The sequence below is a fragment of the Apteryx rowi genome, unplaced genomic scaffold, assembly GCF_003343035.1.
Source record: "Apteryx rowi isolate R43461 unplaced genomic scaffold, aptRow1 scaffold_1208, whole genome shotgun sequence".
Taxonomy (NCBI): Eukaryota; Metazoa; Chordata; class Aves; order Apterygiformes; family Apterygidae; genus Apteryx; species Apteryx rowi.
Genome location: NW_020447429.1, coordinates 11351 through 22798, shown reverse-complemented (window position 1 = coordinate 22798; position 11448 = coordinate 11351). Strand labels below are relative to the sequence as shown.

The 11448-nt window shown below is 67.4% G+C and overlaps 1 protein-coding gene across 1 annotated transcript in view; it reads left to right on the top strand.

The window, feature by feature from the left end:
• The window catches only part of ARID3C (AT-rich interaction domain 3C), an 8840-nt gene extending 2390 nt beyond the window's left edge, over positions 1 to 6450 (top strand). The window contains exons 3-7 of the mRNA XM_026090917.1: positions 3306 to 3489; positions 3794 to 4038; positions 4442 to 4711; positions 5107 to 5196; positions 6299 to 6450. Coding sequence (XP_025946702.1) covers positions 3306 to 3489; positions 3794 to 4038; positions 4442 to 4711; positions 5107 to 5196; positions 6299 to 6450 — 941 coding nt within the window. The remainder of the gene's footprint in view (positions 1 to 3305; positions 3490 to 3793; positions 4039 to 4441; positions 4712 to 5106; positions 5197 to 6298) is intronic.
• Positions 6451 to 11448: the final 4998 nt, after the last annotated feature.

Genomic DNA, 11448 nt, shown 5'->3' with positions numbered 1-11448 from the left:
TTAGGGATGGCAGAGGGTCGTTGAAGGTGGCACAGGGTCGCTGGAGGTGGCACAGGTTCATTGGGGGTTGCACAGGGTCCTCGGGGGTGGCACAGGGTCCTCAGGGTGGCGGGGCGCGTGGGAAGCTGGTGGCCCCAGCGCGCCGGCGTACCCGCGGCCCGCGAACGCCCCCAGCAGCACGGGCGCCTCTCGGGCCCCCGCGGGCCCCCCGGGGCGCGTGGGCAGAGGCGCCGAGGGCTGTGGTCCCACACCTCAGCCCCGCGTTGGCAGCGGGCCGGGGGGATCGATGCCTCGGCGGCGAGCCCTAACGAAGGGGGCCGCGCGTCCCCCCTGCCGCCTGTCAGGGCAATTAAGGCACCGGCATTTGTCAGTGGGACGGAAAACCGGCGGGGCTGAAAAATGGGCCGGGGGCAGCACCGGGCACCCCACGGCATGCCCCACGCCCGGCCCCGGAGACGCGTCGGGGTGCCGTGGCCGCTGCCGAAAGGTGGCCGGGGGAGCCAGGCTGGGATGGGGGGCGCAGTGCCCATGGAGGGCGGGGGGGGGAAGGGGGGCGGCGGGGCCCCGCTCCCGGGGGCCGGGGCTCTGCCCGGCTGCGTGCCCCCGCCGCTGCGGAGCGGAGGGCCCTGCCGATAAGGCGGCGCCGTTAATCAATCGGGGAGCTAATTGCAGCGCCGCCTCAATGGGCTTTTGTGCGGCTCGCGCGCCCGAGCCGGGCCGGGGCCATCGCTCTGCGGCGGAGCAGACAGGTCCCTTTGTCAGCGGGACGGGCACCGGCCGCCCGCCCCGGCCGGCCCCGAGATTAATGGCGAGCCCTTTCCATTAACCGCCCCCCTGGGGCCGGGGGGGGGGGAGAGGGAAGGAGAAGTCCGGAGCCATCGATCTGGGTAAACGGGCCGTGTTGGCTCGGGGCCGGCCGCCGCGGAGGCGCGCGGGGTCGGAGGCGGGCGAGGGACGGGGATTTGGGACGGGGCACAGCGCCGTGCAAGCGGTTCTCGCCGGTGCCACCGGCGTCCCCAGCACCCCCAGGACCTGCGTGGGACTGTAGTTGCTGGCGTCCCCTCTCCAGGTGCCATCCYGGCACCCTGCGGGCGTGGGGACAACCTGCGGGCAAGGTACAGCTGCCCCAGTCCCTCCTCCGGAGGGGGGGGAGGCTCTGGGCTGAGACCCCACAAACTCACTGGCAGCCGCCGGGGTGATGGGAAATCCTCAGATCGGGGTCTGGTGTTCAGCCGCAGGGAGGAGGCGACGGGGCCGATGCCTGGAGCCCCTGAGCCCCGGGGTGGAGGGAGCCGGGGTTTCTCTGCCTTTTTCTCGGAGGAGAAGCTCCTCTCCCCCCTCCCCGACCAGGGCAAACAACACAGACAAAAAAAAAAGAAAAAAGAAAAARAAAAGTTAAATGAAGTCRGTGGAAGAATAAAAAGAGCTCATTTTTCAGGCTTATGCGAAGAAGCCAAGCCAATATCGGGGCCATAAATTAGGGATGCTGGAGGATGGCGGTGAGTGACGGCTTCGTTTGAGGGGCGAAGCGCGGCCCTGACAGCCTCCCCCGGCGAAATGGATGGCTTTCCGATACCGCCCGCTCCCCGCCGCCTGGGAGGAAGGAATAAATAGGGGACACTCGCCCCTCCTTGGCCCTGCCGCAGCCCCYGCCGCCACGCTGCGTGCCTGCCGTGTCCGGCCCGCTGCAGCGAGCGGCCGTGGGGCTTCGGGGCTATTTGGGGAGTGTTTGGAGACTGGGGAGGGCGACGTATGCAGACCCAGTGGCCGTGGCGATGGCGTTTGGCCACAGAGGTCTTGCAGAGCCCAGGGGTGCTGGGCATCCCTAGGGGGTGTGGGGRACCCCACGTCCCCCCCTGCCCCGGGGCCGCCCCGGAGGCTGCCGTGCCCCAGCGTGATGGGTGACACCCTGGGACAGTGTCCTGCCGCTGGCCCCTTCCCGCAGAGTTACGGCGGGGCGGCGGCTGTAATTCTTGCTGCCTATCGAGGGCTCCGGCCATAAATCGGGACGGCCCCGTAAAGCCGGAAGAGCAAAGCGCGGGTTAACGATGGCGGGTCAGAGCCCAGAGGGAGGGCAGGGGAACTTCAGGGCTTGGGGCGACTGGGGACGGGCTCTCACGGCGTAAGGGTCAGGGTCCGTGTTTGGGGGGACTTGGGGTCAGGTCTCTTGGCGGGATGTGCTGAAGGCGTTTAAGCAGTCGGGGCTGCTGGAGGGATCTGGGGGTGGATTCGTGCAGAGGGTCCCTCTACGTGAGGCTCTGAGGGGGCTTTACAAGGGGGAATCTCCGCCGGGGGCACTGAGGGAAGCTGTAGGGTGAGCTCCTATATAAAGCTTATGGGGGAGTCCCTCYGCGGCAGTTTCTGAGGGTGTTTATAGGGTGACTCCCTCTATAAGGTTTATGGGGGTCCCTTTTTGTGAGGCTCTGAGGGGCGTAAGAGGGAGAGACCTCTGAGAGATTGCGGGGGAGATGCTCCGTAGGGAGCTCTTAGAGCATTGCGGAGGGAGATCTTCTATAAGGGGCTCCGAGGGAAGGTCTTTCCCCTCCCGCCATGCCTGCACATCCCAGCTGGCAGCGTGCCCGCCCCCCTGCCACACCGACAGCTCCGCGGGGTCTCCGTCGATGGGAACTCGGTACCAGCGTGGCGGTGTCCGCCCCGCTCGTGGGCACCCYGGCGGTCCCACCTGCACCCCTCACCCGTGTGGGTGTTCACCCTGCCTGCTGCCTGCAGCAGCGCTGGGCACGGAGAGACCGGCCTCCCCTCGGACATGCCAGGGGACAGCCAGTACCCGCAGCGCCAGGGCTGATCCCCCACAGTGCTTGCTTGGGGTCTGCCCCCCACTGCAGGGGCAGCACCGGGCTGACGCGCTCCAGCCCCTAGAGAGCACCTAGGGGAGCAGAGGGTCCTGGGGCGCAAGGTGAGAGGGGACACGGCCTGAGGGCATCACCAGGGGATGCTGGCAGGACACTGCAAGAGCCGAGGTGAGGAACCGCCACCCCAGGGATCATTTAGGGCTGCCAGTGTCTCTGGCCAGCCAGCACTAAGAAAGGCTTTTAAGTAGCCAAACCAGGCCTTTACCCYGTGTCTTGGGCAGGGTTTGCAGCCCAGGTTGAGCCCCGCTCGTGTAGGCAGCTCTGGGGCAGAGCAGGGCTGGGGGACGCAGCATGCGGCCGTGGCGGTGGGGACAAGACTGCCATCGTCCCAGCACAGCTGGGCGAGGAGAGGCCGCATCCCCAGGGATCGAGGGTCTCCATCCCCGTGGCCTCACCCTGCATCCCTTTCTCTCTCCCGTGTGCGGCTGGAAGGGACACCCGTGAACCGCATCCCCATCATGGCCAAGCAGGTGCTGGACCTGTACACGCTGTACCGGCTGGTGACGGACAAGGGGGGCCTGGTCGAAGTCATCAACAAGAAGATCTGGCGGGAGATCACCAAGGGCCTCAACCTACCTACCTCCATCACCAGCGCTGCCTTTACCCTCCGCACGCAGTGAGCGCCCGGGAGCGGGGTTTTTCCCCATGCCGGCACCCAAGGGTGGCCCTTCCTACCCACGCTATGAGCTGCGGGGCATCCTGCTGGCTCAGGGGCCCCAGAGTCCCAACAGTGCCTGCAGCACCCAGCCGGGGTTCTGCTTGCACCCAGGTGCTGCATTGCAGCTGGGGTGTCCCATAGGGAGACGGAGGGCTCTGCCCCTTCCCAGCATGAGTGCCATCCCCATCCTGGTCCCTGTTCAGCCCAGGGGTGGCCGGGAGCCGCATGGTGATGGCTCTCATCCTGGCTCTCTCCCACGCAGATACATGAAGTACCTGTACCCCTATGAATGTGAGAAGCGGGCGCTCAGCTCTCCCGGGGAGCTCCAGGCCGCCATCGACAGCAACCGGCGAGAGGGGCGGAGGCAGACTTTCGGGACGGCGCTCTTCAACTACTCACCCGCTGGCACCCCGACCCTGCTGGGCTCCCCCAAAATGCCCCTGCCGGCCCTCAGCATCTCCACGCACAGCTGCAGCCAGATCAGCCAAGTGCACACTGTTAAGAAAGGTGGGTGAGGGCCGCGTCTGCCCCACACTGGGCATCTCCCCAGCACCGGGCATCTCTCCCAGAGATAGGAACCACTCTGACAGCAGGAATATCTCTCCAGCTGCTCTTGCCCTGCTTTCAGGGAAAAAAGGAGCAATTTTGGTCATTTGTTCTCCTTGGGACTGAACAAGCTTTATTTTTTCCTACCTTACCCAGCTCTGGAGGGGAACAAAACCCAGATGCTCCCGGTGGTGCCCCCCCTCTCTGTGTCCCCTTTGCCCACTGGTGCTCAACAGGAGCAGGCAGCCAGTGGGCCAAGACCTGGGTGCATGCCTGGCTGGGGATGGCGAGATGGGTGCTGTCTCCGGCTCTCCGCCATCCCCAGGGCCGAGCAGTACTCACTGAGCTCTCCCCATCGTTGCAGAAGACGGCGTGCTGTCAGCGGCAGTGCCTGGCCGCATCGCCATACCCGTGGGACTGGCCGGCCACCACCTCGCGGCGGCCCAGGCGGCGGCTGCGTCGCAGGCAGCAGTGCTGGAGCAGCTGCGGGAGAAGCTGGAGACGGGGGAGCCTCCGGAGAAGAAAGTGGCCCTGACGGCGGAGGAGCAGCAGCGGCTCATGCAGCACGCGCTGCAGCACAACCTCCTGGCCATGGCCTCCCAGTTCCCCATGAACATCAAGATCTCCAACCGAGGTAGCGAGCATGGTGGGCATCACCTGCTGTGGGGACACCCTGGGTGCAGAGCCTGGAGGGAGTAGCCAAATGGCCTCGGGGCCCCAGGGCAAGCTCAGGGACGGGTGCACACCATGGGAGGCACAGCCCGGCATGGGGAGGCAACTCCCCAGCCTCTGCCAGCCATCCCCTGGCACCGAGCACTGTGGTCACCCCAGGAAGGAATTGCCATGGCCCCGTGGTTCTCCCAACCCTCAGAAAGCCCTGCCATGGCCAGTGCCCCAGCCAGAGATGAGCAGGTATCTGCCAGGCCTGGAGAGCCGAGCTGCCCGGAGAAGACAAGGCCCCATTTCTCTCTCYGGTAGGTTCTTGTTTCTGTTTCTCTTAATGCTCATATTGGTATTTCCTCTCCCCAGATGACAGACAGGAGACCGCATTGAACCTGTCCACCAAYGGCATTAGCAGTATCAACATGTCAATAGAAATAAATGGAGTTGTCTACACAGGTAAATAGAAGGGCCGCTTGGCCCGTGTAATTGCGGCCGGGAAATCCAATAACTTATAGCCACTGCCTGGCCAGCAAGTCCTTCCTTCAATCTGATGTCTTTACTATAAAATCCATTGTAATGAAGTGGCAGGGCCTGGGGAGAGGGGGCAGGTGAAGGAGGGGGACAGCAAGGCTGGAAATTGTCCCCCAGGAGGGGCCAGCAACAAAGGGCCAGGAGGGATGGATGGACAGATGGACTCAGGCTGAGAGGTGCAGAAAGGCCCTTGGGCAATCCCAACCATGGAGAGCCTGAGCCCCACAGAGAGTGCTGGGATTTGGGGSCACCCTGATGCTGGAGTGCCCAGGGGTCTCTGCCTCCTTAGCCGGACCCCTCGGGGTGCAGCAAGGGGTGTTGGGTGCAAGGAGGCTTGGAGGATAGAGGCAGGGGTGGCGGATGCAGAGAAAAGGGCACTCGGATGCCGGAGGAGGTGTTGAGCTCGGGGGGACGATGCTGGGATGCTTTGCTGGAGCAGAGGCCGCGTCAGGGTACCAACAGGCACCTACCCCAAGAGCCCAGCGGCCCTGGGCTGGGACTGGCATGAGGAGCCTGGAGGGTTTGTGGGTGCCCGGGGAGGATGCACCAATGCCAGCCCTGCTGGCACCCCGCTGAGGGGCCCGGGGGGGGGCCCACGTGTGCCACCATGCAGCCCCGCTGGGCCAGGCGGGGCAGGGACTGCCGCCAGGCACTGCGCAGCGTGGGCATGGGCACACACGTGCCCCGCATTGGCTAAGCAGGTCGCCCCGTGCCCCCCAGCACCCTGCCTGCCCCGCCGAGACACCCCTAATTAAAATAGAAGTCTTTTCCATCAGCAAATAAATATTTAACGAGCTGGAAAGGTCAGGCCTAAGAAACAGGTGGGCCTGCCAGCCAAATTGTCCCAGGCCCCCCCCCAGGGGCTGTCCCACATGGGCAAGGACATCCCGGGGAGCCTGGATAGGGGGGTCACGGGACACAGACCCACTGAGGGGAAGGGACAGGGCCTGGGGGCACAGAGTCCCAATCCCGCCTGCATTAGCAGGCAGCCCTGGGCTGCCCTAACGCCGTTTCTCTCGCTCCTCAGGCGTCCTGTTTGCCCGCCGGCCCGCAGCCCCCCCAGCGCCCAGCGGCCCCGGCGGAGGCAGCRCCCAGAGCCAGCCGAGCCCCATGCCCACCCCGAACCCGCTGCTCCCGGCCCCCTCGCACAGCCACACTCCCGCCAGCGCCTCGCCATAGCGGCGATGCCCCCCGAAGCAGCCGGGAGTCCCCGGGGCCGTGCCAGCTCACAGGAAGCCCCCGCACACGGACACCGTGGGCCCCCCAGCCCCGGAGGCAAGCCGGACTGGTCTGCCCTCTGCCTGGGGGGCACGGGGGGCTGTGCCCTTGGCCGTGGGGGAGGATGTGGCCTGGCTGTGGGGCAAGTCCCAGCAGGGGCTGGTTTGGGGCAGGGCTGTGCCCGCTGGGATCCGGCTGTGGGGCTGGCCCTGGCTGCTCCTGTTCTCCCTGGACGTGACCTCGTGAGGCAGCTGGTGGGGGTATGGGGGGACCCAGCAGGGCCACCAAGGCGGGAGGGGGGACCCAAGGGTGCCTCTGGCTGCAATACTGCGCTGTGTTTCAGTGCAGGGCTGTGAGCACCCACGAGAGTCCTCTTGCCCCGCACAGGCCCCCCTTTACCCACCCGTGCCCTCCTGCACAGGCACCTTCTCTGCCAGGCAGTGCCCCCGGGTGCCTCCCCAGCACAGCCCCCCCTCGCCCTGCTGGCCTGGCGCACCTCAGAGCCCCGCAACCCGTGTCCCCCGCGCGCTGCAGCCCCTGCGGCCACCCTTGCTGCGCCCGCACGCCGCTTCCCTTCCACGCCGCGGCCTCGATGCACACGCAAACGCTGCATCCGCTGTACACACCCTTCACGCACACGTGTCCCCTACACGCTGCACCCACCTCACGCGCACTCAGCGCACACGCCGCATCCCCCGGGCACACCCTCGGTGCCCACGCCGCAGCCCCCACCACCCGCACCGTGCCCCCCCCGCACGCCTCCCTCCCGCACTGCCTGCGCTCGCTGGCCCTGCGCCACTCACCCTCGTCACGCCCAGGCACTGTGTCCCCGCACGGCCCCCCCCACCCCTGGGTGGCCCCCCAGCCCCAGGGTGGTGGTGTCCCCATGGTGGGGACAGCTCGGGCCCCAACGCCCCAGCTCGGCCCTGGTCCAGGCGCGGGGCTGTGCCGGGGGAACCTCACAGGTCACCTGGGGGGCAGATACTGGGGAAACTGGTGGGACTGGGGGAGGCGGAGCCTCATGTGTGGGGGCGGGGCATGGGGTGGGGCTTAATGTCTGGGGTGGGGCTTTATGCACTGGGAGGAGCTTATTGGGTGCAGGACTGGGAGGCGGTGGCACAGAGGGGCACATCGCAGGGCAGTGAGGCCCAGCGGTGCCCCCACCAAAGACCGCCCGGACGCCGGGGTCCCTGGCCCGGGGAGGATGGAGGGCGCTGCGTCGGGCACGCCGAACTACCTCGTTGGGGCGGGCGGGCGCCTCCTCCCGTCCGCTCTCACCCTTGGGTGCCAAAGCAGGCCGAGCGCGGGGCRACGCTCACCTCTACCTCAGCGTGCGGCGGGCTGGGCTGCTGCTCGGTGCCACCGGGGCGGCTGGCCAGGCTCCCGCGGGCGCTCCCGCTGCGGCAACGCAACTCTCTATCTATTAAAGAAAATGAACCGATGAACCAAACTGGCGTCCAGGGTGATGTCCGCGACATGGTGCTGCCCACCCCGCTCCAGCGCCCAGGCTGGGGACAACTCAGGGCGTGCAGGACCCCCCCTCAGCCCCTTTTGGGACACTCTGAGGTGGCGGCTGCAGTGTCCAAGGGCTGCAGTCCCTGATCTTTGCCTCTGGCACAGGGTTGCCCCAGCTCCGCGGGGGAAATGCAGCTGGCTCTGGGGTGCAGACAGATGCCCTGTGCCCACCAGAGATGCCCCTGTGCCCTCGAGTGCAGGCAGCAGCAGACAGGGCACCGAGCTCCAGATGTGCCAGCCAAACCGTGGGGCTGCACAGCCCCACAAGGTGCCCCACAGTAGCTTACCCACAGCCTGGTGGCCCCCTGAGGCTGCCTGTGCCAGGCAAGAGACACGGGGCACAGCCGTGGGGTTGCAAAGGCCATGGCCATAGGGCTGCGAGGTTGTGGCCAGGTGAGGTGCGAACTGTGCCGGGCCAGCCTGGCACCTGGGCAGTGCCTGTGGGGGGCATGGGTGAGCCGAAAGGGACACAGGTACACAAACAGGGTCTGGTGGGTGCATAGATAGGTACACACAGGCGAGCATGGAGGCACGCAGGCAGCCGAATTCCCACACTCACACACAGCTCAGCACACTCACGTTCACACGCACAAACTCACTGGCACGCACACTCACTTGTGCATGCCCGCACGGCCGCACTCGCACACAAACGCTTGGGTGAGCGCACCCATGCTGGCACTCACACGGACACAGGGGCTTGCACCCGCTCACAGCCGCCTACACGTGAGCAGACCCCCCCTAGCACCCATGGGAACACACCCGGGCACAGAGGGCATCCATGGGGACAGACACCGCCCCCCCTTAGCAACCGTGGGGACGGACCCCCGGCACAGAGAGTGCAGATGGGGTCAGACGGCAGCGCCCCTGGGGACAGACCCTCCTGGAACAAAGGCACCGATGGGGACAGACCCCGTTACCCCTGGGGACAGACCCGGGCACCCCCGGGGCCAGGCAGCCCCGCTCCCCCATCGCGGCGGTGCCGGCGCTGTCCAGGGTGCTGCAGCGCCCGCGCTGCCCGGGCGGGGCGCGGGGACGGGGCCCAGGCGTCCCGGGAGAGGGGGAGGGGTTGCAGGAGGGTCCAAGTGTGTATGTGGGGGGGGGGGGGGGTTGTGAGTGTGCGCACCAGGCCGCAGGGGGGCCCGAGGGCGTTTGCGGCAGGCTCTGGGTGCCAGCGGGGGGCCGGGCGGTGCCCCCACGGGCAGCGCTCCCGCAGCCCCCCGGCACGGCACGGCACGGCACGGCACGGCACGGCACGGCACGGCACGGCACGGCAGGGCGAGCGGGGGGCCGGAGCGGGATCGATCCGGCCGTAATTGGGGTCTCGCGTCCCCTGTCACTGCCAGGCAGCGCTGGCCGCGGCTCATCGAGCGCCGAGGGCCCCKGGGGGCCGGGAGGGCGCCGCCGCCCCCCTCATTAGGCGGCTCAGGGGGCGATGTGCGAGGCGACGCTCCCCGGGGGGCTCGGGGACACGGCTGCTGTCACCGGAGTAACCAGCCCCGATCGATGCCTGCTTCCCGCATCCCGCAGGGCCTGTAATTGAGCGGGAGGGAGGAGCTGGAGGGCGAGGGGCCGCGGGGACCATCCAGCCTAGCCGGAGGAGCGCCGGATCAGGGCCTCAGCGCCGGGCGGTGGGCAGGGGGGCACGGCACTGGCGTGGGCCGCGCCAGCTGTGCCAGCGCAGGCCCCGGCCTCCCCCTCCCTGGGGACAGGATCAGGGTCCCCCTCTCCAACCCGAGAGCATGCACACGTGTGCGCGTGTGGGTGTGTGTGCACACACGTGTGCAAAGGCCTGGACTCTGCTGGCCTGATGGGGCACGGCGAAGCGCACATGCCACGCGGGGGCACCTCTGATCCCCTGCGGACATYGCTGCATCCCCGTGAGACCCCTCGCCCTCTGCGCGGGGACACGCCAGCCCTGTCGGGGATGCTGCGGCCTGGCACTGATCCTGCACAACGGGTCCACCCCAACGCCTACTTGGGGTGGTGCTGGGCACCCCGGGACCCTCTTTTAGCACTGGCTCCCCCTTTGTGGGGCTGGGGGATCCCAGGGTAGACGCAGCACCCAGGGCAGGGGAGGGACAGGGCTCCCACTGGGTGGCTGGGCTGGGCCAGGAGGGTGCTGGGTGCAGGATCTGGCCCCTCCACCCTCCCCCGGGCCCTGTGGGTATCCTGCCCGAGCCGGGCCCTGGTCCTGCCGCCTTGCAGGGGGTGCCTGGCTCCTCCGCTCCCTAAATCTTGTGCTGGGGGCCTCCGAGGGCTGGGGCTCCCTCGCCAGCGGGTCCCCAGGGTGCAGCAGCTCTGGGTCCTGATCTGTGGATACGTGCTTAGGGGATCGACCCACATTTGGGCATTCCCAGATGCCTTCAGGCAAAGCCCACGGGGCGTCCGCGCACCCAACCCGCAGCACCCAGGGGCAGGGGGGGATCTCACCCCTGAGGGGGTCACTTACCCCAGTCCACACTGTGCGGTGGGGTGCAGGAGTGCTGCCCAGGACCTGGCTGTTGGGGACACTGGGCTTCCCGGGGTGGCACCAGCCCAGGCAGACACGCCGGTGCGGGGTGGCAGCRGGGCAAGGCCTGTGGTGGGGCACGGGGAGACCCTGCTCGGGGCAAGGCCTGGGGAGCAGCCCCAGGCTCAGTCGCCTGCTGGGGGGTCCCACGGGAACACCCGGAGGCCCAGTACTACAGCTCCCCCCTGCTCCCAGGCTCCGCGCCGGATGGGATTTGTCCTCTGCCCCCAAAGCCCCAGTTCCCAGAGTCCTGGGACTGCCTGAATTTCTCAGCGTGGGGGGGTGGGTTGATTTCTGACCCTCCAGCACAGGGATTGGGGTGTTCATGGGCATCCCCCCATCACACTGGACGCAGGCCACGGCAGAGCCGGCCCCCTCTAAACACAGACCAGCAGCGTGCGCTCAGCCCCCGGCTCCCGCTGCAGCCCCCGGCTCCTGCTGCAGCCCCCGGCTCCCGCTGCAGCCCCCGGCCGCTTCTGCTAACGAAGCCGTTTTCCGTTGTCGCCTTTGTGGAACAAAGCTTGGCTCCTTCCCTCCAAAGGCGCCTCTCTCGCAGCCCCGCTATCGATCCCTAGGAAGAAAAGGCAGAGCACACGGGGCCTCAGCCTGCTGCCTCCTGCCCGAGTRCTCTGCACAGCTCCTCCAGGGAGATTTGGGGGGCCAGAGGGGTTGCTGGGTCCCTGGGCCACCCCACAGCTCCCTCCTACAGCCCAGCAATCCCATACAACTGCCCCTTCCAGCGCAGCCGAGAGCTGCAGTAAAACATCCAGAMGGGTGACGCCATTTCAGGGCATGGTGGGTTTTGCTCTCTGCAAGGAGCACCGGGGGGGTCCTCAAAGCCCGTCAACCACAGTTATCTGCCAGGCTAACGAAGCACTTGCTATTAGTGGATGGTTTTGACCCAAGAGCCTGGCCTGAGATTATCTGAATCTGGC